This window comes from Clupea harengus, chromosome 16 (genome assembly GCF_900700415.2).
Source record: "Clupea harengus chromosome 16, Ch_v2.0.2, whole genome shotgun sequence".
Classification (NCBI taxonomy): domain Eukaryota; kingdom Metazoa; phylum Chordata; class Actinopteri; order Clupeiformes; family Clupeidae; genus Clupea; species Clupea harengus.
In genome coordinates this window covers 22,728,253-22,755,752 of record NC_045167.1, presented here as the reverse complement: position 1 = coordinate 22,755,752, position 27,500 = coordinate 22,728,253, and the positions used below count along the sequence as shown (strand labels likewise).

At 43.1% G+C, this 27,500-nt stretch overlaps 3 protein-coding genes across 5 annotated transcripts in view; all 3 read left to right on the top strand.

The window, feature by feature from the left end:
• tcp11l2 (t-complex 11, testis-specific-like 2) overlaps nucleotides 1-4,512 on the top strand; it is a 9,841-nt gene extending 5,329 nt beyond the window's left edge. The window contains exons 6-10 of the mRNA XM_012828052.3: nucleotides 188-324; nucleotides 728-906; nucleotides 1,516-1,697; nucleotides 2,510-2,682; nucleotides 2,935-4,512. Of these exons, the coding sequence (XP_012683506.2) occupies nucleotides 188-324; nucleotides 728-906; nucleotides 1,516-1,697; nucleotides 2,510-2,682; nucleotides 2,935-3,230 (967 nt within the window). The 3' untranslated portion in view covers nucleotides 3,231-4,512. The remainder of the gene's footprint in view (nucleotides 1-187; nucleotides 325-727; nucleotides 907-1,515; nucleotides 1,698-2,509; nucleotides 2,683-2,934) is intronic.
• Nucleotides 4,513-4,597: 85 nt separating this feature from the next.
• Nucleotides 4,598-21,521, top strand: ccdc87 (coiled-coil domain containing 87). Of its 2 annotated transcripts, XM_031582496.2 has the most exons (20): nucleotides 4,598-5,151; nucleotides 5,253-5,395; nucleotides 6,279-6,529; nucleotides 7,131-7,338; nucleotides 7,497-7,602; nucleotides 7,716-7,795; nucleotides 8,471-8,628; nucleotides 9,095-9,215; nucleotides 10,340-10,543; nucleotides 10,735-10,851; nucleotides 10,985-11,088; nucleotides 12,127-12,256; nucleotides 12,590-12,699; nucleotides 13,118-13,233; nucleotides 13,858-13,901; nucleotides 14,358-14,631; nucleotides 15,001-15,101; nucleotides 15,329-15,443; nucleotides 15,703-15,845; nucleotides 21,214-21,521. In XM_031582496.2, the coding sequence occupies exons 1-20, from the start codon at nucleotides 4,962-4,964 to the stop codon at nucleotides 21,490-21,492; spliced, it is 2,994 nt and encodes a 997-aa protein (XP_031438356.1). In that variant the 5' UTR covers nucleotides 4,598-4,961; the 3' UTR covers nucleotides 21,493-21,521. The 2 variants fall into 2 exon arrangements, with proteins under 2 accessions (XP_031438356.1, XP_031438357.1); XM_031582497.2 differs by lacking the exon at nucleotides 15,001-15,101 and having other exon boundaries at nucleotides 14,358-14,525.
• A 127-nt stretch (nucleotides 21,522-21,648) lies between these two features.
• Nucleotides 21,649-27,500, top strand: part of apaf1 (apoptotic peptidase activating factor 1) — a 68,426-nt gene continuing 62,574 nt past the window's right edge. Inside the window, exons 1-7 of one of the 2 annotated variants that reach the window (XM_031582372.2) lie at nucleotides 21,649-22,084; nucleotides 22,659-22,835; nucleotides 23,057-23,246; nucleotides 24,387-24,584; nucleotides 25,611-25,812; nucleotides 26,154-26,266; nucleotides 26,536-26,667. In XM_031582372.2, the coding sequence (XP_031438232.1) occupies nucleotides 22,698-22,835; nucleotides 23,057-23,246; nucleotides 24,387-24,584; nucleotides 25,611-25,812; nucleotides 26,154-26,266; nucleotides 26,536-26,667 (973 nt within the window). In that variant the 5' untranslated portion in view covers nucleotides 21,649-22,084; nucleotides 22,659-22,697. The remainder of the gene's footprint in view (nucleotides 22,085-22,658; nucleotides 22,836-23,056; nucleotides 23,247-24,386; nucleotides 24,585-25,610; nucleotides 25,813-26,153; nucleotides 26,267-26,535; nucleotides 26,668-27,500) is intronic. The other variant, XM_031582373.2, reaches the window with a different exon arrangement.

Sequence of the window (27,500 nt, the reverse complement as noted above, 5' to 3'; positions counted from 1 at the left end):
TGACACACTCTGAACATGCAGGCTTTGTTTACCAGGCTGTGGAGAGTAGGCCATGTGTGAACTGTTCTCTGTCTCCCTGTGTGTGTGTGTGTGTGTGTGTGTGTGTGTGTGTGTGTGTGTGTGTGTGTGTGTGTGTGTGTGTGTGTGTGTGTGTGTGTGTGTGTGTGTGTGTGTGTGTGTGTTGTAGGGAGATTTTTCGTGTTCTGGATCTCATGATGATGGACTTTGTGAACACCACCATTCAGATGATCAGGCCGGAACTCCAGAAACATTCTGTGGAGTATGAGAGGGAAAAGTTCCAGAACATTCTGCAGACCACACCAAGTCAGTTCTATTCACAAATCGTCTCCTTATAATGTCTCTTTAGTGTAGTATTTTTAGAACAACAGTGGCGATTGCGATTGCTTTTGTGAGGAAGGTGCACAAGGCGCATTTTTTCACATCGTGTTAGGTGCTTATATCCTTCATCATCCTATTTTAGAAATGCAATTAAGTATGCTCAACAATGCATATGAAGTAGTAATATTATGTGATGTGATGTGTATTATTGAACTTTGAATGTAGTGAAACCCACAAGTATTACCCACCCATTATTAAGAGAAATAAAAGAGTACTAAGAGTAATTGTGTGCACTGGTAGATGGGGCATGTCTAATCAGGGAGAGTAAGGCCAAGTTATACAGGCTAAGTCAGAGAGCATAACCTCACCCTGCTCTTCTGTGCCCCAGATGCCCTGGACCACACCACAGACTGGATCAAAGCCTCTCTGGAGGAGGTTCTTTTGGCCATGCCCACAGCCAAAAAGACCGGTGACCGATCTGTGAAGGCGCTGCCAGGCCCGGCTCTGGTCATGAACACAGCCTTTGTGCGTCTCCTCATGGGGAACCACAAGGGTCCACTGCCTGAGGTGGGTTCTCAAGTCCTCTCCGACGTACTCCAGTGACAGTGGCTCCCTATTGTATGGATTAATCAGTTGTCTTCAGTTCAATAACACTTCCAGACGACCAAAAGAATGGGTATTGTTTTTGTCAGTTGTCTGAGCTGACTGGACTCTGGTTTATTTGTTTAGAGTGCCTCATTGTTGCATTGATTAGATCATTCCTTCAGAGTAAATAATCTACTTATTATGGATTACTTTTGTGTTGTTGGCTTGTGGTTGCCTTGTGCAGCCATTTTGTTTCCTGGAATCACCTTGTCCTTTGCTGTCCTTGATCATGCTTATTTATTTTCACCCATGACATCGGTCTCCAAACCTGAGAATATGACATGGGGATATTTATTTATCTATTTATTAATTGCCTATTATTATTATTTAGCTGTGGCAGTTAGTGTGCACAGCAACTTAAATTTTTTTTAGCTGTCTGATGCTGCCTCCTCTGTCTCGTTGTTTTTGTGACAATGACAATAAAGTACTGTGAACTTTTTAACTTTGGTCTCCAAACCCACATATACTGACAGTTGTGTTAGTCTGTTTACATGTTTGTTTATTTATTTATTTGTTTGTTTGTCTTCTCAGACCCTGATGACGGACGAGGCAAGGCTGGTGGAGATGCAGCGGCGGGCCCAACTTCTCCAGGCCGTGACTGAAGTCCTGCTCATCGTCTACAGCGCCATCGGGGAGGCCATCTCGGGTCTGCCTGCCCTCGCTGAGAGGCTCAAGAGGATGACCAGCGTCCTGCTGGAGGGAATGCACAGCCCGTGGGTGTCCTTCATGCTCCTTACCTTATAATTATAGAATAACAACAATAATAATTATCATTGAAGGCATGTTTTTATTGTGCATCTGAGAATCTACAAGGCTCTTGCTCCCGTTTGGGTTCGAAAATTGTTTGCACAATTTCATATTCGATTATAAATGCAACAAGACTGCTGTGGAGATTGGGGTACAGAATGACTCACTAATAAAGGCCTCTTAAGGCTCATGCTGTCTGAACATATGGCTATAGTGATCTGGCATGGCCCTGGTGCTATTAAAAGCCAAGGGTCCAATCTTCAGCACATGTTTTTACCGCCCCTGCCTAGAACTCCCTGTAGTGTTATTCATTTGGTATGGTACATTGCACAAGAGGCGATTTTTGACAGATATACATGCATGACATTTAGCTTCATAATACCCAAGATTTCATGGAGGCATTTGTCATCTGTGTTTATGCTTTGGAGATGACTTCTATGACTGAGCTATGGCTCTCGCTCAACCGGTAGGACATGACAGCTGAAGAATCTACAGGCCTGAGGGCAGTCGCAGGGAGCACATGTACAGGAAGCATATGTTTATTAACACTGTACTGTAAGTCTCTTAAAATGTCTAGATACGATGCTGTGCATCCTTAGAATCATGTACATCTGGCAAAAAGGGAATCGTTAGACATTTTTAATCCAGACCAAAAGTTTATTTGGAATGATCTATCCTGGACTGACTGTTCATGGCCTGTGTGAGTTCTCTGTGAGTGTTCTGCTGCTGTTGTGTGTTTTGTCACCCCACTCACCCATCTCTGGCTGTCAACCTGCAGAAGTTTCAACCTCATCGAAGCCCTGGAGAACGCCAGCGTGCAGATCTGCTGCGAGCTCAACAAGTCGCTCACCGAGCGCAACTACCCCGCTCTTCCGCCCCCCCTGCAACACACTCTCAAAGGGCAAATATGCAGCATCACCCAGGAGAACAACCCCATACGGGCTCTCGTGGGTAAGGAGTCGTTTAAAGTTCTTTGTCCATATTTATTTTTTGCTTTATTGACTTGTGCTGTTTGTATACATTTTGTATTCTGTGTCTTCAGCAACCTAATGGTATAATGTTGAACAGCAATATCCTTCATCTCTGTATTCCCTGCTGTGGGTCCTGTGTGGGTCCCTGTGTTAAGTCAACCTCTTGTTTAGATTCGGTCGAATAGAACTGAATTGGAATCGCATTGAAATTGCATTGAATTTGTCTTTTCAGAGGGAAGGTTCCAGCAGTATATCCGTGTTATGCTGTCCATACCAAATTCTCACGCCCACCCCCCTCCCGCACCGAACGGCCTGGGGCTTATCCAGCCCGAGCTGGCCGCGCTGGGGGTCAGCTACGTGGGCATGGTCAACTTCAACAAGCAGGTGTACATCCCTTACTACATGGGAATCATCAAGAGCCTGCTCTTCGGGATGCCAGCACCGGGCGGGAGTCCGGGGGGCAGCAGCAGCACAGCCCCCGAGGAGTCGCCAGCGTCACCCGCCACCAACCCTGTGGCATCTAAATAAACATGGAATGCAATGGGAATAGGTCCTATTGAAGTATGAGCAGAGTTTTTGTACGACCTATGTGGAAGACATAGGAAAAGGAAAAATATGTTATGGCACCTTTTTGGTATTCAGTTAGCCCCCCATGAGTCGGAACTGTGCTATCCTCTTAAGTTGGCTACACACAAGGGAAGTTCTTGTGTGTCTGTGTGTGAAGTGTTGTAAGGGGGATTTATATATTGAGCTCATGAGGAGGAAGATAATATAAAGGCTTAAAAGAGAAGTGTACATAAAGAAACAGGACTGACATCTCCACTGTAGTAGTAAAAGTAAAATGTATTTTGTGTCTTTACCTGAAAACAATGTTATCTCCATTAACTGAGCTTTACCAGGATATAGTTAAGCCTACATTTTATGCCAGCTCTGCGCTTTAAGATGCAATACAAGGTATGTTAAATATTAACTAAATGCCAAGACCGTGGTGGGTTTTATTCACGTTAAAAAAAAAAAAATAAGAAGCATATCGCTGTTATTACAGAGACCATCTATTGTCATTTTATAAAGGGAAAGCATATTTATGTGAATAATAATGCCCATTTTATACATTTATAGGCGCATTTCATCATCTATCCCTGCATTTTAACGACAGAACACTCATTCAGTATCTTGATTGCAGCCTATGGAGCCAAGTGCCACCTTTTTGTAATGGATGCTACTTTGAGTACTGAACTGAAACTTGAAAAGGTTGTGGCTAATATTTTGTACCTGAGTTTAATGGATGAACTTCATGTAATGTCACTTGAAGCTTGCCAGAGGAAATGGTAACAGAGATCTGGCTTCGGACCATGCACGTTTTCAGTGCCAGACTTCCATCCCTCTTATGATCGCTCGCCAGCTAGATATTTGTTTTGTATGACTGCATGCGAGTTTAATGTCACTTTGATAGGTCTATATGTAACTGGTATATACCCTTTAGTTGCTTGGTTTTCAGAATGTCTGTGTGATGTATAGTTTCCTTTCTGTCGTAGTAGATGTAATTACAGTTTATGGTGTGGCAGTACTACTGGTTGTATTTTTTAAAGCATTTATGTATAGCCTACGGCTAACTTAACAAAGCCCAACCTTCTGCTCGGACGGTCATGTATCTAACGACATTTAGCCTACATCCCGGAAAAAAAATGCGGCTACACCAAGAACAAACCGAACATGTATTTTTTTGAAATTATACTGTGTTTATATTATACAAAATGGATATATGTTGTACAATGTCAACTGCAATAAAACAAACTTAATTTCATCTCAAGAGGCTATGTTTGTGTCTATGTATGTGTCCAATCTCAGCGCCCTAGAATCTTTGGTCCGACACACATCCAAGGTCAGCTGTGCCCGTATCTAAGCAACGCACCCTTAGTGGAAAAACGGAAGGGAAAGGTAAGTTTAGATTTGCACCGCGTTCAGCCGAAGCTAACACCGCAATCAACTTGCTGACCTACCGTTGTAAATTTAGCGAAATTGTAATTAGTAGAATATGGGAGCACCTCAGATGAGTGACATACTCTCGCTCTGTATGCAAAAGGTAGGGCCTACTTATTTGAACTCAAACAATTTTTAAGTTTGCCCTAATTAGTAAGTTAACGTTAACTTGCTTCTAACCAGTCAGTGCTGCGACGCACGCAGGAAATGTCATAGCGCCAAACGCGTTTAAATATAAGAGCAGCACGATTCCAGACTAGATTCTTAATTCTGTGCCTAATGGATTGGAAGAAGGAAAATATGATCGCGCAGATAAATTCTGCCGAACGGCTGAAGGAACGCGTTCAGCTCCCCCAGCAACAGGGCGATATCCTTCCAATGACCCAGATGGAGTCCTACGCACGCAACGCTCAACAGAGGTATTGGAAAATGTCTCTGTTTTTCCAGCATGATAGCCAGGAAGACCAAGGTGAGGAAGTGTCAAGGTGCCTTGCTAAAAGTGTATGGACTTAATCAATACTTACAGGTAGCGGTAAAAACTGTCCTCAGCTTCCTAACCCTGTCTTTCAGAGAAAGCACTGGACACAGCTGATTCGGTGCTACAGGATGGCCGCGCCATTCCCTCTTCACTACCTGAGCTCTGTTTTCAAATGCAGCAGAGGATAAAAAAGTTTGCACTTCTACCCACTTCTCAAGAGGACCAGGAAGCATTAGTGAGTCCTAGACCGTCACAGCGTTAGACTCACCCTCCAACACACACAAATCCATCATAAGCACAAGAAGTATGCCTGGCTTACTGATAGACCTATAGTTTGTCTAATTGTAGATGCTGCCAGATGTTTCTTTAACATAACAGTTCAGATCAATGGAACGCTCTATACGCAATACCTAACTTGACAAATGACTTAAGAATAATATTACTGTCAAGGCATTTTTTTCCCGACTAACCAGACTGGGTCTGACAGAGGTTATTGCCTGATGAGGACTGGTTAGTTGAAACGTGTCACATGTTTTGGTGCAGCTGCAGTGAAGTTAGGAACGTATTGGTCCTAGTTATTATTTTTTTAACACTTTATTTATTGTGATTTTTTTTACCACTTTACAGACAATACATTTTAGAAGTTATATGATATAAAATTATATTACAACAACAATTGACACCTCACATGACAAATCACATACATACCTAAGGGAACGAGAAAGAAAAAAAAAAAGAAGACAAAACAGCATCCCATCCCATATATTATTATTATATATTATCATTATTACCGGTATATATTATAATTTATAGTCATATACGTATATATATATATATTTATATATATATATATATATATTATATAATATATATTTATATATATATATATATATTTATTATATATTATTATATATTATATTATTATTATATTATTATTATTATTATATATTTCATCATATATATATATATATTTGGTCCTAGTTCTTTTCATTGTTCTTTTACCAGTATGTACACACGCCACCGGGGACATTCCCCTTGGCTGGGCACAGTAGATGGTAGTTGGCTGGGCACAGTAGATGGTAGTTGGCTGCGGCACTCACCCCCTTGTTCTACCCCAGGAGGCTGTGATGGTGTCCGAGTTGGGGATGATCTGGCAGGACCTGCGGTCCCCAAAACCGGATGCCACGCTGACCTTGAGCGAGAACCGGGTTCTGCTGCGAGAGACCTTTGCAGAGGTGCTGGACCTGTGCGAGGAGCTCTACCTCAGCTACCTGCACCTGCAGCACAGCCTGAGGCGGCGCGCCGTCTTCACCGACAGCGCCAACCGCAGCCGCCTGGCAGCGCAGATGGCATCGGACTGCACCAGCGTGTGAGTGATCATGGTGGCGTGCGCCTGTCCTGCTTCCCAATGGACTGTGTGGCACCTGTTTTAGATCTCTCTTTAGTCCTTGCTGGCTGAACACACCTGTCAGTGACTCTATGTGGTGTTAGTGTGGTGTAAGTGGGGAGTAAGTTCAGCCATTTGTGTTAAGGCAGACAGAGACCTGGCATTGTGTGCTGGGAATTGTAGCCATCCCAAACCATCCCAATCCCCTGTGTCACTTTGGGAAGGATGCAGGCTGACCTTGTGTGTAAATATCATCATGGTGTCATGAGTTCAGTAAGTTATGTTAGACACCTATGCAGACAGAAACTTGACAGTGTGCACAGGGCCATGACTAAAACCCTAGCCCATTCCCTTCGCAAATATAATTTGTTTTGGTTCTAAACCATGATGTGTTTTGGTACTAAACCATGACTTGTTTTGGTTCTAAACCATGACGTGTTTTGGTACTAAACCATGACTTGTTTTGGTTCTAAACCATGCCGTGTTTTGGTACTAAACCATGGACGTGTTTTGGTTCTAAACCATGACATGTTCGTATGACAGGGCACTCACCTCAGTACTTGCTGGGGATGCTTGTTTCCAGATTGAATGTCCACTCCATTCGGCGAGGCCTTAGTACGGGGATCAAAGCTGAACGGAAGGCCAGGACGAGCGCTGACACACAGAAGGCTGGAGCGGTACATCAGGGCCAGGCCACAGACACGTCTACTACTCCAGACAGGATGATGCTCAGTCTGCACAAAGGGAAGCACAAACAGCACAAAGTTTCCATCCAGAAAGATATTGCAGAGGTGTGTGTGTGCGTGTGTTTGTGTGAAGGAGAGCGAGAGAGTGATATTTCTTGGCGCTGTGGTATTTCTTGGGGTTACTGGCACTCTGGTTTACCAGGTCTAATTAGTATTGAGGACTGATTGTGACTGTGGCTTGGCCGTTATGTCTATTTCTCTAGATTACTGAGAAAATCGGTGAATTCAATCTGGAGTACGTGTATGACCTTATGCCCTACCGCCTGGATACGATAAGGGACTTCCACAGGAACCAAGACGAGAAAAAGGGTATGGAATAAAGATGCATGTCCTTGAAGACAATTGTATTGCATGTATGTGTGTGTGTCTCTGTGGTGTGTGTGTTTGCTTGTCTAACTATGCTACAATGGCAAATGTGTCAGGTCCAGATGAAGACCTACCCACAGTCCCCACTGAGGGAGAAGTGTCCGCTGTCTTTGACGGCTTCTTCACCAGACTCAAGGTAAGGACAATGGGCAGCTTACCCTAATCCTCCTAGAGTACATAGTCACTACTAATGAGCTCGCCGCAGACCCAAGCCCTCTTTTGTCATGGCTATGGTGATGTTCTGGATGAGTCAGGATTTTTCAGGGAATCAATTACAGGCCAATTATGTTACCCGACTGTGTTCCTATAGACCAATGGCTATTTGAATTTTGTATTCATAACCACGGCCATGTATGAAAATAGCACCAGTATACTTCTTTATACTCTAACATACTGTGTCATACTGTCAGTTGCCTCACGTTAGAAAATATACAGTATATGTTTTCGCTTCCAAAAGGCCTATATGTAACTAACAGTGATATGTAACTGTTCCTTAGCTACCCTGCTGGATAACCCGTTGGTGACACATTTAAAAGACTGATATAGTCCGGTCAGTGCGATGTCTTTATACGTTACACATCAACTCCCATAACAATTTGATGCACAGGGTCATCCTTTCCTCCTGGTCTGCTTTTATTCATGTCAGTTGGAGGGAGTGTATTTTGGTTTTCTGATAAGCCACACTGTCACATTATCAGACACAAAGGGGTCAGACACTTAAGTGGTCAGAAACAGAACCAGAACAGAACGCGTCCACACTGAGCGCCATGTCTGATTAAATGTAGGTCAGAGAAATGTTAATCTGTTTCAGGGGTGTACGTCCATGCCGGACCTGAGCAGAGAGACCCTATTGGATGAGCTGGAGATAGAGGCCCCTCCCCCGCGCCCACGGTCTCCAATGGTGCTGCTGGCCCTCAGGAGACCGGTCGTCCAGAAACAGACCCTCAGCCCGGCCGACGACCTCAAGAGGTCACGCTCATACGCACGCCACCTGATCTTTTCCCTTTGACCTGAGATCATACAAAGGATTGTAAAAGTGTCAAATGTTTCTCTCTGACAACTAGTAGGACATGATAGTAACTTCAACACTTTCCTGAACTCAGTGCTCAAGGAGAGTACTTGTTAAAACATTATGTTAAAGTGTAGCTGTATGCACATAAGCTGTCATTCTCTTTGGGTGAAAGGGTCTGCTTAAGATACTTTATTATGTAAACACACATAAACAAGGGGATTCCTTGACTGGTTCAAGGAGTAGACGCATTTTATACCAGAAGGTTAGAGTCCATGAGTAAAGTAAAGTCATGAAGTTAATGAATTGTGCAAAAGCTGGGAAATACTTTAACTCTTGTAGTGTGTGTGTGTGTGTGTGGTGTGTGTGTGTGTGTGTGTGTGTGTGTGTGTGTGTGTGTGTGTGTGTGTGTGTGTGTGTGTGCAGATTGCTACAGGATGATTCTTCACTAGAAACCGTAGACCCTGATGTAGACATCCCTCCTTTGATCAAAGCGCGATCCTACAAAAGCTCCGTTAAGCTGCAGAAGCTTCAGGCGGTCCTACAGGCAGGAGTCTTCACACACTTCACACATTCACTTCATTCATTCACAACAAGTTTCATCATATCAAATTCCATTATCAATAAATTGCTGAGAACCAACCTAAATTATCATACCTACAAGATCAATGATATCTAGATGCAACAACCAGTAGTCAATAGCTGCTCATTATCTCAGGGTACATTTCACTCTGAACGGTTTGTGGTCTTAGGGTCATAAGATGACAACCAATAACGTATTGATGAAAGACATTATGTAGATTTTGCCGTTATGTCATTTGCTACAGATAACAGGTTCTGCTAATTTATGCCGAATGTTTGGCAACAGGTATTGTTTATTGTTTATTGTTTATTAAGGATCCCCATTAGTCTACACCATAGTAGTACACCTTCCTGGGGTCCAGGCAAAAAAATATTACAATACAATATAAATACATACCGTAATTTCCGGACTATTGAGCGCACCTGAATATAAGCCTCACCCACTGAATTTTTAAAATATAATTATTTTTAACATAAATAAGCCGCACATGTCTATAAGCCGCAGGTGCAGCCAGTTACGATAAGTGCACTGTTGCTTTAAGAGAGCACAGTTGCAAGAGTCAATCAGAAGCTAGAACGTTAGATTGAAGACAGTGAGATAGAAGAAAGACGCTAAGTTTGAAACCAATGAGCTAAAGAACTTGAAAAGACTGGATTTGTATTGTTGTAAACTGTTTTGAGTTGTGTTCTGTCTACGCCGGTAGACTGTGGTTATTTTGACATTAGTTAAGTTATTGAGATACTGAGAAATCGCGTGGAGCTAAGCATCCATGCGGCTGCATCCATGCTAGCATCCTAGCTCCACAAAGCCACCGTAAACACAAAGCCACCGTATACAGTCACAGGTATCATAATCCATAAATTAGCCGCGTCGTTGTTTAAGCCGCGAGGTTCAAAGCGTGGGAAAAAAGTAGCGGCTTATAGTCCGGAAATTACGGTAAAAGGCAGTACAGCATGATCAATTATCACAAAAACACAGACTTAGAAAACAACATTTACATTAAAAGTAAAATAATACCTAAAATCCCTTAAATACCTAAAATAATATCACATAAATACTGTGTACTGAAGAAGCCCTGTGTGTTTCAGAGACTGACAGATAAGAGGGAGTGCCTGGCCAAGAGCAGGGCGCCCCTGAAGGGACCCGAGTACCCCCAGGCTGACGTGGTCAGCGTGCCCATCTCGTGCCAGGCCACCGCCCGCATGGCCGGACCCCGAGTCTCTGACAGGGTGCAGACCGAAAAGATCCACATCAGCGTCTTCCCACCGGTCTACAACGACATCAAGAGAGAGGTAGGATACACACTGACATACACACACACACACCCACACACACATTCACAACACACACACACACACACACAGACACACACTGGCACATACACACTAACACATACACATACTGACACGACACAGAAACTCTGAACCCTGGTCATCAACACCATGGTCACTGCTTCACCTACCCTTCCCTGTTTCTGCCTCAGATTGACGGTTCGTCAGTGAAGTGGATGGACCGCAATCTCTTTGACGGCGATGAAATAAAGGAGCTTTGTAAAACGTTGTCCAAGTGCCTGATGAGCCAGTACCTCAGTTTTCAAGATGTAAGACACAGCATGTCTTGTCCAAACGCTTTTTGCAGTTTATTTACTCATTATGGAGTAGTTCAGTAATGTGTACTGGGTGTCACTTGGAGAACAGCTCAGCTCTATTTCCTCGTGTCTGGTTCTTCTGCAGGATCCCCTGATTGAGCCATGCGTGACCCAGCCAAAACTGAGCACCAGGAAAATGACTCCCAATAGCCTCATGAACGCTGCGCTGAAAAACAGCATCTCAAGCAGGTCAGTGCCCAGCACCCCTCGCCTTCTCTGCCCCTTCATGCCCTTCTCGCCCTCTCTCGTGCCCCTCTCTGCCCTCTGTCACTGCCTCGCTGGCCCTTCTCTGCTTTGTCCCTAGTAAACAGCAAGCAGGTCCGTGCCCAGCACCCCTCGCCTTCGCTGCCCCTTCTCTTTGTCGCTCGCGCAGTATAACACGTCCTCTCCAGATGAAAAAAATGGGTTCAAAACATGGGATCTGCTCCTGGAGGGCGAAGGGTAATCTTGTGCAGTTGCCGTATGCTGTGCATCCAGTCTGTGGCATGCCAATCTCCAGAGTATATGCCATCTGCAGAGTATATGCCATCTGCAGAGTATATGCCATCTCCAGAGTATATGCCATCTGCAGAGTATATGCCATCTCCAGAGTATATGCCATCTCCAGAGTATATGCCATCTGCAGAGTATATGCCATCTGCAGCGTATATGCCATCTCCAGAGTATATGCCATCTGCAGAGTATATGCCATCTGCAGAGTATATGCCATCTCCAGCGTATATGCCATCTGCAGCGTATATGCCATCTCCAGAGTATATGCCATCTCCAGAGTATATGCCATCTGCAGAGTATATGCCATCTGCAGAGTATATGCCATCTCCAGAGTATATGCCATCTGCAGCGTATATGCTTATTATAGATGCAATGGGCGGTGTTTAGTCATTCGAAAGCAACAGACAAACAAACTAACATTGGAATTGAAAACATGTATCCTAAAAGACATCCTAAGCATCTGGGGGGTTTTATCAGGCACAAGGGCAGTGTTGGGCATTTACACACTCTTTGACAAGCTGTCAAGTCATTTTAAAGGATGGTTTATGTCAGTCATCTCTTGTTAAAAATGTTAGTTATTGTGGATTTGAACTACACTGTTTGTAGGGTAGATAGAAAATCTGCTTATTGTATCTTTAAACCCCAAGTTCCACTCTAGCACGTTTAAAGTTCTCTGTCTCTCTCCATAACACTCTGACCGGCCCATGATGCATCACTGCGTGTGCTGGCCTCCAGGAAAAGAGCGGAGGCTCCCATGGACCACAAGAAGCCTTTAGAAGTGATGTCCCGTGCCTACGCTGCCTGGTTTCAGTGGTGGAGGTCTCACCTGTCTTTGGACGACTACCTGAAGCACATCACTAGTCAGGTGGGGCCTTCTTCTGGAAGTTTACATTAGATATCAACAACTGGTCAAAATATATGAGCTTGGTTCTTGACATCCTGAAACGGGGGAAACACAGAATGAGCCTCAACTTCCCAAATGTTAACATCGTCTGTGAGTGTTTGACGTGTCTGCCTGTGCTGTTGGATGTAGCGTAGTCTTGGACATGCCCCTACCTCTCCCTCTTGAAATATGAGTGCAAGTCATGCCTCCGAACACACATCATCCTCTGAACGTAATGTGTACTCATTCCCATTTCGGTGATTGAGTCCTAACTCTGGCCACCTGGCCATGTCACTGTGCTCTCGTCTCGTGCAGGAGTTGGACTACCTGGCGGTGGTGTTTCAGCTGCATGCCACGGAGGTCAAAAAGGACAGCGAGGAAGACAAGATCAAGGCTCTGCAGCAGCAGAAGGACGAGAAGAAAAGGTATGCGGCGCCCATCGCTCTCATTGGCTCTCAGCCCCGTGGGAGTATTTCAGCAGAATCACCTCACGTCACCTCAATTAATTCTCATTGGGCCACTGTGCCTTGGCTCATATTCAGTGTCATCAGTATGGGTTCATTCTCATTGGGCCATCAGTATGGGTGCAGTTGCCAGCAAGTGCCATTGCTGATCAAATAAATGCCTTTGGTTTGCCCTGTATTGCTTTTTAAAAGGTTTATCAAATAACTTTAAATGCCCTCTCTCTGTCAGCATGAGTCCGAAATAGACTGTGATCTTACTGATGCTCTTTACACTCAACAATCTTTACACTTCTGGCTGTGTATCTTTACACTTAAATCTTCTAGCTGTGAATCTTTTTTAGTTTTTTTACTGTGGAGCTCCTTTGGTTTTCCTCCGTAGAGCTCGGACGAAGAAGATGGAGGCTCTGAAGAGGATGAAGCAGGAGTATGTCACGGGGGTGTGGAATGTGAACACTGTCTTGTTTGGGGGGCTTTGGAATGAGCCAGTCCTGGAAGGCAAGTTACCCCCGCAGACCTAACCTTTGGTCTCCTGACTCCTGCATGACAAATGGACACATTATTTGAACCTGTTCAGCGACAGCTTTTGTCAACTGTGTGATTACAATGTCAATTTGAATGGATTTGAATGCTTCTTGTTGTGAATTAGGTAATGTCAGGAGTCTGAAGGAGTTAGTGGGTATTAATGTGTATCTACAGTAATTTTACTTATAATTTAGGATTACACCACTAAAAGGTAGTCATCAAATCAGCCCAGTTTCACATGGATGTATATATGTATGTATGTATGTATGTATGTGTGTATGTATGTATGTATGTACGTATGTATGTATGGATGGATGGATGGATGGATGGATGGATGTACTGTATGTATGTATTGTATGGATGGATGGATGGATGGATGGATGGATGGATGGATGGATGTACTGTATGTATGGATGGATGGATGGATGGATGGATGGATGTACTGTATGGATGGATGGATGGATGGATGGATGGATGGATGGATGGATGTATGGATGGATGGATGTATATGTATGTATGTGTGTATGTATGTATGGATGGATGGATGGATGGATGGATGTATGTTTGAGCTTGCCTCTGCTGTGTTGTGTTTTCTAGAAGATGACAGCCCGGGTAAGAAAGAAGCCCCCGAAGGCAAAGAGGTAAAGTGATTAAACAAAAAAAACTTTGCCACAGATTTACTAAGAGCCGTCAGCTAGCAAAGCTCTTGTTACTTTTCCCTCATGTTGGGAATGATGGCTATGTTTTACACTAATGCTCGTCTGGGAAAGTCAGGGATAATGAAATAGGGAAACTGCAGCCTGTGCTGAAAGGCGAGATTTTTATGAGATAAAAAGAGGGGTTGCTGTAATTGTTTGCCCACCCTTTTACATTTAATGTGAAGTTATGTTATGTTATATTATGTTAAATTGTAGTGTGTTATTCCACCAGACCATCATTTTAATTTGAAGATGGATTATTCTAATGCTCATGTTTCCCATAGTCTTTGTGTTACTATGAAATGGAGTCGTTTGCCATGTTAGTTTCAGTGATATAGATTCAATATACAGTTTTGTTCTGTAACGCTGTTGCATCATCATGCCCTCCGGCTCCTGCAGAGGAACGCGCTGTTCCGGGACCCGAGTGAGGTAACGGAACCAGCAAACGCGGAGCAGCTGAAGGAGCGTCTGGAGCGGCTCTGGACGGTTCTGTGCCTGCCGGACGCGCTCCGCCTGGACATGGCCATCAAATACAGCTCCCACGCATACAGGGACCAGCTGGAGAAGGTACAGTTCAAATACAGCTCCCACGCATACAGGGACCAGCTGGAGAAGAGAAGGTACAGTTCAAATACAGCTCCCACGCATACAGGGACCAGCTGGAGAAGAGAAGGTACAGTTCAAATACAGCTCCCACGCATACAGGGACCAGCTGGAGAAGAGAAGGTACAGTTCAAATACAGCTCCCACGCATACAGGGACCAGCTGGAGAAGGTACAGTTCAAATACAGAGACCAGCTGGAGAAGGTACAGTTCAAATACAGGGACCAGCTGGAGAAGGTACAGTTCAAATACAGCTCCCACACATACAGGGACCAGCTGGAGAAGGTACAGTTCAAATACAGGGACCAGCTGGAGAAGGTACAGTTCAAATACAGAGACCAGCTGGAGAAGGTACAGTTCAAATACAGAGACCAGCTGGAGAAGGTACAGTTCAAATACAGCATACAGCTCCCACACATACAGAGACCAGCTGGAGAAGGTACAGTTCAAATACAGCTCCCACGCATACAGGGACCAGCTGGAGAAGAGAAGGTACAGTTCAAATACAGCTCCCACGCATACAGGGACCAGCTGGAGAAGGTACAGTTCAAATACAGAGACCAGCTGGAGAAGGTACAGTTCAATGCTCTGATTTCTTCAACTTTATATTCATACTAGTATGGTTGAACAATATAGAGGTCAGGACCTGTGCTGTTGTTCTGTCATCTTGATAGAAGCATGCCTAAGGATGAAAAAGTTCAAGCACACGTGTGTGTGTGTGTGTGTGACTGTGTGTGTGTGTGTGTGTGTGTGTGTGTTTATTCTAGGCTGTCATTGCATGGGAGCAGGCTGCTCATCTGATCCAGCTGAGAGAGACGGTTCTGTCCAAGCTGGAGCTGTTTGAGTGGGAGGCGTCTGATCCCCACCGATTCTTTCATCAAGGTATAAGCACAGAATTCTGATTTTTCTCGACTAAATCACTTTACACACACACACACACACACACACACACACACACACACACACACACACACACACAAACACCCACACACACAAACAAACAATTCACATCCATGCACACACACACATACACACACACACACACACACACACACACACACACACACACACACACACACACACACACACACACACACACACACACACACACACAATTCACATCCATGCACACTCCACACAGGTTACCGTGGGACTGCCGTTGCCAGGATGGAAGAGTCTAAACAGAGAGAGGCGCTGGACTCCCAGATCAGCTCACTGGAGAAAGAGCTGACCAAGATCCTCAGCGTGCTCTCAGACTGCTTCAGGGACACGGTCACCTACAAGGTCAGTGGAGACTGAAAAGTGTGTCGTGATGTATCGCACACACATGACCTTCGTTGCTAACGCACTGTATACATCAGGGCGTTGTGATATTGTGAAATAGCAAGACTCAAATCACAATGTATGTGCAAAAACAAAATGTCCAAAAGGTCATGTTATGAAGAGATATTAGTGAACTGAGATTAAACAATGGCAGACAATAGAGATGGTTTGCATTCAGCCTTCTGTTCCCCCTCCTGCCCAGCCGTGATGAGAAAAACCATCACCAAGAAAACACACATTAGCCTTTTTTAATTAAACACTGTAAAGTTAGTATTAAAACACACATTACCCTTTTGTAATTAAACACTGTAAAGTTAGTATTAAAACACAAATTACCCTTTTTTAATTGAAACACTGTAAAGTTAGTATTAAAACACACATTAGCCTTTTTAAATTAAACACCGTAAAGTTAGTATTAAAACACACATTACTCTTTTTTTAATTAAACACCGTAAAGTAAGTATTAAAACACACATTAGCCTTTTTTAATTAAACACCGTAAAGTTAGTATTAAAACACACATTAGCCTTTTTTAATTAAACACCGTAAAGTTAGTATTAAAACACACATTAGCCTTTTTAAATTAAACACTGTAAAGTTAGTATTAAAACACACATTACTCTTCTTTGATATTTGATATTCTTGGAATTACAAGGAGGCCTGCACTCTGGGAACGGAGCGGTCTTGGAGGGCGGTAGGGGACAACTAATTCCTTAAGGTAGTTTGGAGCCAGGTCATTTAGGGCTTTGTATGTTAGCAGGAGTACTTTGAAATCAATTCTACTTTTGACAGGGAGCCAATGCAGAGAGGCAAGTACAGGCGAGATGTGCTCATATTTTTTTGTTCTGGTGAGTGTACGGGCAGCAGCGTTCTGTATAAGTTGGAGGCTCTTTATTGAGTTGATGCTGCATCCGGACAGGAGAGCATTGCAGTAATCTAGTCGGGAAGTAATAAATGCGTGGATTAGTTTTTCTGCATCTTGGAGGGATAGGACTTTTCTAATTTTGGCAATATTGCGTAAATGAAAAAATGATGTCTTTGAGATCTGTTTTATGTGTGAGTCAAGTAGGAGGTCTTGGTTGATAGTTACACCAAGGTTTTTGATGCTAGTATTGGGTGTTGGGATGCCATCGAGTGTGGATAGATGGCTAGAGTGTCATTCTCAATTGATCGGGGCCTACAAGCATAACCTCAGTTTTATCAGAGTTGAGGAGCAGGAAGTTGTTAGCCATCCAAGATTTTACATCTTGCAGGCAAGTTTCTATCTTGGGTAAATTTACAATTTCATCAGGTTTCATGGATAGGTAGAGTTGGGTGTCATCAGCATAGCAGTGGAAGTTAATGCCATGGTTCCTTATGACAGCACCTAAGGGTAGCATGTAAAGGGAAAAGAGCAGCGGTCCGAGGACAGAGCCTTGGGGAACACCGTAGCTTACTCTAGTGTGATTGGATGACTTCTCATGGACATGAACGAATTGATGGCGATCAGAGAGGTAAGATCTAAACCAGGATAAGGCACAGCCTTTGATGCCAACATGATGTTCAAGTCTCTGTAATAGGATATGGTGATCTATAGTGTCGAAGGCGGCACTAAGGTCTAGGAGAACTAGTATTGAGGTGCACCCATGATCGGATGCGATTAGTAGGTCATTCAGGACTTTGACTAAGGCCGTTTCAGTGCTGTGGTGGGCTCTAAAGCCAGATTGGAGGATTTCTTCGATTTTGTTTTGGTGAAGAAAGGAAGTAAATTGCTTAGCTACTATTTTTTCAAGTATTTTTTACAAGAAGGGGAGGTTAGATATGGGTCTATAGTTAGCTAGATTATCAGGATCAAGGTTAGGTTTTTTGAGAGATGGTTTGATCACTGCTATTTTGAATGATTTGGGGACGTATCCTGAAATTAGTGAATTATTCATTACATTAAGTAATGTCTCACTTAATAAGGGTAGTGCATGTTTAAGAAGTTTTGTGGGGATAGGATCTAGTAGGCACGTCGATGATTTAGATGAGAGGATCAGGGAGTTTAGTTCAGGGAGGTCAATGGGTGCGAAGGATTCAAGGAGAGCACCAGGTTGAGGGGGTGTTGCCATAGGGCATTTTGGAAGAGGTGTAAGGTCATAGAGGGGGAGGAGACTATGAATTTGTTCTCTTATTGTTAGAATTTTGTTATTGAAAAAGGTCATGAAATCATTACCACTAAAGCTTATGGGAACAGAATGTTCGATTGTATTGTGGTTTTTTGTTAGCCTAGAAATGGTGTTAAATAGGAACTTTGGGTTGTTTTTATTATTATCAATCAATGAAGAATAGTACGCCGATTTCGCCTCAGAAAGTACTCGTTTATAGCTTAGAAGACTATCCTTCCATGCCAGGTGGAGTACCATTTTTTTTCTAGTTTTCGTGTGGTTTGTTTAAGTGCACGAGTCTGATCAGAGTACCATGGGGCCAGTCTTTTCAGTTTTCTTATTCTCTTTTTTAGTGGCGCAACAGCGCTAAGGGTTGAGTGGAGCGCATGTATGACGCTATCCGTTAGTAGGTCGATATGGGGTGGGGGTGTGCGTACGTCATTTACTTTGCCAGTGGTAGGAGCTGTGGCAAGAGCGACTGGTAGTTTTGATATGAATTCTGCTGTAGTCCTGTCGGATAGACAGCGGCTGTAGAAGTAGGTTAATTCCGTTGTTGGACGGAGATCTAATTTCATGTTGAATGTAATTAGGTGGTGATCTGAAAGGGCAGTATTTTGGGGTAGAACTAGAGGGCGGTCCATTTCTAGGCCATGTGTTAATACAAGGTCAATGGTGTGATTATGGTGGTGAGTTGGTGTGTTTACATGTTGGGAGAACCCGATAGAGTCTATTAGTGATTGGAATGCAATTGTAAGGCTATTATTTTCATTATCCATGTGGATATTAAAATCTCCCACTATGAGGATTTTATAAGAGTTTACAACCAGGGCGGATAGGAAGTCGGAAAATTCAGATAAAAATTCAGTGTAGGGGCCTGGTGGTCTATATAGTGTCACAAGAGTGACCGGCTGAGTGGCTTTTGAGTTTGGATGCATAAGATGAAGTACGAGGACTTCAAATGATGCTAATTAAAATTTAGGTCTTGGGGAAATACATAGGTTAGCGAGGGAAATTGTAGCTACTCCACCTCCACGCCCTGTGCTGCGGGGGATGTGGCAGTTAACATGACTTGGAGGGGTGGACTCATTTAGGGCTAGGAATTCATCTGGTTTTAGCCAGGTTTCAGTTAGGAAAAGTATTTGAATGTTGTTGTCCGTTATCAGCTCATTTATAAGTGCACCTTTTGATGTTAAGGACCGAATGTTAATAAGGCCCAGTTTTAGAATTGTACCAGTTTCATTGTGTGCTGATAAAGTTTGTATCTTTATTAGATTTTCCTGATTAATACTTCTTTTAGTGTGATTTGCGTTGGGTTTGTACGTTCTGGGTATAGATACCGTTTGTATATGGTTTAATATGGGCAAAGAGTGTACTGGTGCAGCCGAAGTTAGTGTGGTCTGCCTTCCAGTGCTAATTTTGGGTTGTCAGTAGTAAGTTTGGGCTAGGTGGTGTATTAAGTTTTGAGAGAGGAGTCTAGCACCCTCCCAGGAGGGGTGGATGCCATCCTTCTGCAGTAGCCCAGGCTTCCTCCAAAAAGTTGGCCAGTTATTTATGAAATCTACGTTATTGCATGAGCACCATTCTGCTAACCAGTTATTAAGTGAGGATAGCCTGCTGTACATCTCATCACCGCGGTTTATTAAACACTGTAAAGTTAGTATTAAAACACACATTACTCTTTTTCTAATTAAAAACTGTAAAGTTAGTATTAAAAAACACATTACTCTTTTTCTAATTAAACACCGTAAAGTTGGTTATAAAACACACATTACTCTTTTTCTAATTAAACACTGTAAAGTTGTCAATGAAACAAACGGGGCCCTTTTTAAAATAAACACCGTAAATTTAGTATTAAAACACACATTATCCTTTTTTAATTAAACACCGTAAAGTTAGTATTAAAACACACATTACTCTTTTTCTAATTAAACACAGTAAAGTTAGTATTAAAACACACATTACTCTTTTCTAATTGAACACCGTAAAGTTAGTATTAAAACACACATTACTCTTTTTTTTAATTAAACACTGTAAAGTTAGTATTAAAACACACATTACCGGTACCCTTTTTTAATTAAACACCTTAAAGTTAGTATTAAAACACACATTACCCTTTTTTAATTAAACACCGTAAAGTTAGTATTAAAACACACATTACTCTTCTAATTGAACACTGTAAAGTTGGCAATGAAACAAACGGGGCCCTTTTTAAAATAAACACCGCAAAGTTAGTATTAAAACACACATTACTCTTTTTTAATTAAACACCGTAAAGTTAGTATTAAAACACACATTACTCTTTTTTTAATTAAACACCGTAAAGTTAGTATTAAAACACACATTACCGGTACCCTTTTTTAATTAAACACCGTAAAGTTAGTATTAAAACACACATTACTCTTTTCTAATTAAACACCGTAAAGTTGGTTATAAAACACACATTACTCTTTTCTAATTAAACACCGTAAAGTTAGTATTAAAACACACATTACTCTTTTCTAATTGAACACTGTAAAGTTAGTATTAAAACACACATTACCCTTTTTTAATTAAACACCGTAAAGTTAGTATTAAAACACACATTACTCTTTTCCAATTAAACACCGTAAAGTTGGTTATAAAACACACATTACTCTTTTCTAATTAAACACGTAAAGTTAGTATTAAAACACACATTACTCTTTTCTAATTGAACACTGTAAAGTTAGTATTAAAACACACATTACCCTTTTTTAATTGAACACCGTAAAGTTGGCAATGAAACAAACGGAGCCCTTTCCCGTAAAGTTGGTTATAAAACACACATTACTCTTTTCTAATTAAACACCGTAAAGTTAGTATTAAAACACACATTACTCTTTTCTAATTGAACACTGTAAAGTTAGTATTAAAACACACATTACCCTTTTTTAATTAAACACCGTAAAGTTAGTATTAAAACACACATTACCGGTACCCTTTTTTAATTAAACACCGTAAAGTTAGTATTAAAACACACATTACTCTTTTCCAATTAAACACCGTAAAGTTGGTTATAAAACACACATTACTCTTTTCTAATTAAACACGTAAAGTTAGTATTAAAACACACATTACTCTTTTCTAATTGAACACTGTAAAGTTAGTATTAAAACACACATTACCCTTTTTTAATTGAACACCGTAAAGTTGGCAATGAAACAAACGGAGCCCTTTCCCGTCAGGGCCGGCCGTACCGGGAGAAGATGCGTTGGGACCGCGTGGAGATGCTGTACTGGCTGCAACAGGAGCGTCGGGTGCAGTCTCTGGAGAGGGTGGTGACCAAGAAGGACGTCCTGCCCGCCCGGCTGCCCCCTCTTGAGCTGGCACAGCAGTACCGCGTGGCACAACCCACCCTTCAAGGGTGCATCCCCAAGGATGAGGTGTTACTGTATGGAGACAAGCCAAAGCCTGCACTGTCAGTTAGCCATATACAACTGTGTTTCCAGTCCAAACTTGAATAGTGTTACTAAATAAATACACTAAGAACACATTTTTTTTTTCTTTTGTTGGATTTTTTGGACTGTGATTTCTCCAAAAATATTTTTCTAATAAATTATAAGCATAGAAAATATGATTCGTATTGGTGAATGTCAAGATTGAATGTGAATCAGTTCACACACTTACTTTTTGCACATCTGTAACTTGTACCTGTAAGCGGTCAAGACCAGCAAGAATTCCACGTGACCTCTGTGCAGTTCATATAAAGATGACATCACTCGCTACCTGTCATTTGTAAAACATGTTTACTTGTTTACTTGTTTTCCCTATGAGGGATGCACAATACAGTGTGTCCTACATTCTTTCACCGCTAGGTGGCTAAGGTCTTCTGCCTGGTGACAGCTCGGTGAGTACCACACCGTGTCACATGTTCAGAAGGCGCGTTTCTCATTGGATCGATGACGCCGGGGAAGTTGTTTTTGTTGGAAGGCAAGGGACCTTTCAGTTAAAAAAAATCGGTGGGGGATTTAATCTTAGATTTAGAACTTCGAGTAACTGAAAGGATTGTATAACTACATCTGTGGCTGCTGGTTAAGAAGCAGGAATTTCACGTCGGTAAGTTTTTGTTTGCCTGTGCACGTCTTCGCTAACTCTTATCTCATTGTTATCAGTCTTGGAATGACGAGTGTCATGCCGAATCAATGAGGAGTTCAGACAAAATGACCACCTAGGCTATCTTACCTACATCTAAGCAAATGTGACCAATAAGGGAATTGTAGCTGTAACAGGTAAGTTAAAACGGCAGCGATAACACGACGACGACGTTCTAGTTGTCTTTATTCCACTTCCTGTAAATGCAACGCTAGTAACTGACAGGTAACGTTTACGTCAGCTAAAGATAACTGGCGAAAGGTGACTCAGTTAATGTCTCCCAACTAATGTTACATGTATTGAATTCTGATTTTGATTGTAGCAGTAATAGCTTATTCAAAGACAATAATGCTTTACCTCCTTGTGTACTTGTTATTGAGGCGATAGTTTTAGTTTCACTATTCAGTTTTGCCTTGTCACATGCACTTACGTGTACAGTAATAAGTTACCTGACCAGGTACGATCAGTCAGCAATGCTGGTTTGTGGTTTCACTATCGCAGACTCCATTGACAGTAAACTCTGAATCACTCTTTCAAGTGACCGCATGTTCAACTGTGCGCCTTCGTTCCTGGAACGATGGAGGAACGAGCTCGGAGCACTCTGCTTCGCTCTCGGGCAAGCTTAGAGGAGGACATCAAAGCAGCTTACCTGATGGATCACATGATTACTGATGGGGTGCTGACCGGAGATGAGGAAGGGAGAGTGCTAAGCAAGGTGGGTGTCCCTGTGTCCTATGTGTGTGTGTGTGTGTGTGTGTCTCCCTACCTGACGAGTAACATGATCAGTGATGGGAAGCTGACTGTGTATGGGAACGAACTGTGGTGAGCAAGGTGGGTGTGTTTGTGTGCGTGTTCATTTTCTGTTCTTCAACCATTCATGACAATCAACATGTAGTAACCTCTCTTCCTACCTCCGTGTGTCCCTCTCGCGTGTAGTCCACCAGGAAAGAGCAGGCTGCTGCCCTGTTGGAAGTTCTGCTTTGGAAGGACAACCGCGCTTACATCTCCTTCTACAACGCCCTGGTCAGGGAGAGCTATGGAGACCTGGCCAGCCTGCTCCACCCAGACCTGCCGCTGGTCTCTCCCGAGGCCCAGAAGAGCTTCTCAGATGGGGGCACGTCTCTGGGTAAGCATGCACCCATAACTGTAAGGTTTCCCCTAGGCTTTGGCAGAGCAGGTACAGAGAAATCATGACACCCGTCATTGTCACGACAACAGGGTTCACGATCAGAGGCCTCATGACCACCACCCTGTGCTTAGACCCACAGTCTAACGACATAAAGATGAATCTGCACTTCATGGCCCTTTGTTGTTTAAGTACTGGATGCAGTGGAACTTGTGAACAGCTTTTTGGATTCATTTATAATTTAAAATGAGTCTATAATTTACAATTAAAGTGTGCCCTATAGCTGAACTTAAAGAATGTGCAAGAACAACTCTTCATGACCTTTAGTATAGTATCAGATAAAGTACTCAGATCTAGTACCTTACTGTCAGATACAGCTAAACACAGCTAAAGAGCATACTGTCAGACACAGCTAAACACAGCTAAAGAGCATACTGTCAGATACAGCTAAACACAGCTAAAGAGCATACTGTCAGATACAGCTAAACACAGCTAAAGAGCATACTGTCATATACAGCTAAACACAGCTAAAGAGCATACTGTCAGATACAGCTAAACACAGCTAAAGAGCATACTGTCAGATACAGCTAAAGAGCATACTGTCAGACACAGCTAAACACAGCTAAAGAGCATACTGTCAGACACAGCTAAACACAGCTAAAGAGCATAGTTGGACCTACTTCATTGCACAGTATGCACGGACGGCTTTAGTAGTTGTCTGGCCTGAGTTGATCTGTCAAAGCATCACTATAGAGAGGGTTGTTTTTCGATGTATGTTTCTGGATTTGAGTGTGGTTTGCATCAGGGTTAAGGGGATTATACGGCTGTTTGTTTGGAAGCTGCCTCTACTGTGTGAAGTCAATCGGATTTATGTTAACTAATTAACTCGTTTTCTAATTAGTTTAGCAATTTGACCTGTCTCAAGAGTGATTGCTACATGGAGGTGCATCAATGATTTAATGAGAAATGTTAAGACTTAGGTATGTCATGTAGAGAATTACTGGTGTAACGCTCTGTGTGTGTGTGTATGTCTGTCTGTCTGACTCTGTGTGTGTGTGTGTGTGTGTGTGTGTGTGTGTGTGTGTGTATGTGTGTGTGTGTGTGTGTGTCCGTTGGTGTGTGTTTCTTCTCACTCTGCAGTCCAGACGGTTCTGAGTGAGGGTGGTGTACCCCAGAGGCCCGTGGTGTTTGTGAGTCGGCCCCCGCTGCTCAACCAGGTGCGGGCCAAACTGTACCAGCTGCAGCGCGGGGCCGGCTGGGTCACCGTCTACGGCATGGCCGGCTCCGGGAAGTCCGTCCTCGCCGCGGAGGCTGTGAGAGACCACGCCCTCATCACAGGTTAGGCCACACACCCATCTGGAAGAATAGGTGCACATACTAGCACATACACACGTTGAGTTATCCTAAGCAATGCATCCCTCCACCAGACTGTGTCTAATTTGAGCCCCAGTTCTTTTTTCCCATGTGTCCATAAGCCCCAAAAGACAAGATGATTGAGAACAGAGGAGAAGATCATAGATTGAAGAAATACTATTTTGTGATTCGGGGGGTAGGCATTATGTTTTCTCAGGCAGTTTTGGGAAGGATGCGAAATTAGTTCTTGCAAAATGACGCAATTGAAAGTATCTAAATAGACCATGGTTTGGAACACCGAATTTAGTAACAAGGTAAACGAAACCAAATGTCTCGTCTAAATACAGGTCACAAAGAGAGAGACCAGCCCATCTTCCTCCAGTGGGTAACAGCTGTGTCTGTAGTAGAGGGCAGGAAGAGATGATTGTTGCAGATAGGAGTGAGGACAGAAGAGGATTTTAGTCTAAAGTGTGGTCTAAACCGTTTCCAAATGATGGAAATGTATGGAATTACAGGGTCATTAGTCTACTGGGAGGGGTGTATAGAGAGGGGAGCAAAGAATAATGCAGAGAGAGAAGATGATGCACCAATTACTGTCTGGGCAATGGCACCATATTTTAAAGTTTTGAATATTGGCGGCCCAATAGTATAACAGCATGTTGGGTAAGGCAAAGCCACCAACCAGTGTGGGCATCTGCAGAGACATACGGGTACCAGTTTAATGATGGGCACATCAGATTGGTACCAGTTTAATGATGATTACTGCTGGGATTATTATGGTGCATTGTGGATGCATGGCGGTAATCTTTTAATTTGTGTTGCTTTGAAATGGTTTGCATCTATTGCTCAAAACTATTTGGAAAGAGAGGCTGTTTGTATAAGATAATTAATATTATTATTATTTAGTCTTAATTATATTTATATTATTTCATGAACAACAACTGCATCTTTAATCCCCTTCCTCATTTAAAACTGCAAACTGCCCCCTGTCCCCTCCCTCCCTCCCCTCAGAGTGCTTCCCTGACGGGGTGCAGTGGGTGTCGGTGGGGCAGATAGAGCGGGGCGACCTGCTGGTGCGGATGCAGTCGCTGTGCTTCCGTCTGGAGCAGAGTCAGAGTCAGAACCAGAGCCAGGAGTCGGGCCACCGGCCGCCCTGCTCCCTGGAGGAGGCCAAGGAGCGCCTGCGCTTTCTCATGCTGCGCCGGTACCCCAGGTCAGGCAGCAGCACCTGTATGCACACACACACACGCACACACACACACACACACACACGCACACACACACACACACATACACACACACACAAATTCTCATGTGAGTAGACACACGCACAACACACACACACACACACACACACACATACGCACACACACACGCACACGCACACACAAATGCTCATATGAGTACATACACGCACACAAACCTGGCCACACACACACACACACACAGGCACACACAGACACTGTGGATAGACACATGCACACTCACGTGTATACATGCATACCCCCCCTCACAGTTTCCCCTGCTGAATGCATGCCTCCTCTCTTCTCCTAGGTCCCTCCTTATTCTGGACGACATCTGGGACAGCTCTGTCCTCAAGGCCTTTGACATCCAGTGCAGAGTCCTGCTGACCACCAGAGACAGAAGTCTGGTTGACTCCGTCAGCGGTAACCATCTTTTCCCCTCTATCGTCTCAGGTCATGTCTGCCAGTATTTGGGGAGACATCGTAAAGTGTCCCGCTGCATTGAATACGTCTTGATATTTCACTGTGCTGTCTAAACACTTAATGCATGTCTCTGTGCATCAATCCGCACTTATGCAATACGTTATACGTATACATTGCTTGCTTTTATGTTGCATCTCTCGTTTTCTTTGTGTTCTGTTTTTTACATTTATACGAGGTGTTTTTTCCGTGCGCTGTTGTGTGGTCTGCAGGCCAGCGGTCTGAAGTGGCCGTAGAGAGCGGTCTGGAGGAGGACAAGGGCCTGGAGATGCTGGCGCTCTATGTGAGCATGAAACCGCAGAGACTGCCTGAACCGGCCCGCAACATCGTCAAGGAGTGCAAGGGTGAGTGCAGGCTCATGAACATGCCCTGTGGCTCACGAACATGCCCTCAGGCTCACGAACATGCCCTGTGGCTCACGAACATGCCCTGTGGCTCACGAACATGCCCTCAGGCTCACGAACATGCCCTGTGGCTCATGAACATGCCCTGTGGCTCACGAACATGCCCTCAGGCTCACGAACATGCCCTCTCTGGTGATGTTACACGCAGGCACTAGGAGGAGTCCAGCCTCTGGAACTAGGGCTGAACGATTAATTGCATTTGCGATAAAATCACGATATGATAAAACGCGATTTTCTAATCGCAACATCCGCGATTACAACGTGGTCTAAAAAAAAAAAAAATCTTTTCTTAAGATGGTACATTTTGCACACAGTGTTTTAAAAGTGCATGCCTTGTGTTTATACTTACAATGACTTTGTTTAAATTACTTAAATGCACAGTGGCAAAGCCACCGATTTTTTTTTCTTGTTTCTGTAATGAGCAGTTAAATACAAATTCTGTAATGAGCAATTAAATAAGAATATTTTACACTAAATGTATCTAATATTGTTTTGGTCATATTTAAATCATTCATTACGTTTTGTTTGGAAAAAAAAGAGGATAAAATAAAAAAAATCGCATATTAAATCGCAATCGCAATATTGGGGGGAAAAAAATCGCAATTAGATTATTTTCCCAAATCGTTCAGCCCTATCTGGAACTCCGTTCAGCTAACTGCTGCTGTGAGCTTTGCATGTGTGGCTCTACACATAAGTACTGAAAGTAATGATGTAATAATGGAAAACATGTGGTCAGGGTCAGGAACAATAAGGTTTCATTTCTTACTTCATTG

Coding starts and splice junctions, on each gene's coding strand:
- ccdc87 (XM_031582496.2), top strand. CDS start 4,962: ATGGATTGGAAGAAGGAAAATATGATCGCGCAGATAAATTCTGCCGAA. Junction 8,629..9,094: donor CCGGCCGACGACCTCAAGAG/GTCACGCTCATA, acceptor GTGTGTGTGCAG/ATTGCTACAGGATGATTCTT. Junction 10,852..10,984: donor AGTACCTCAGTTTTCAAGAT/GTAAGACACAGC, acceptor GTTCTTCTGCAG/GATCCCCTGATTGAGCCATG.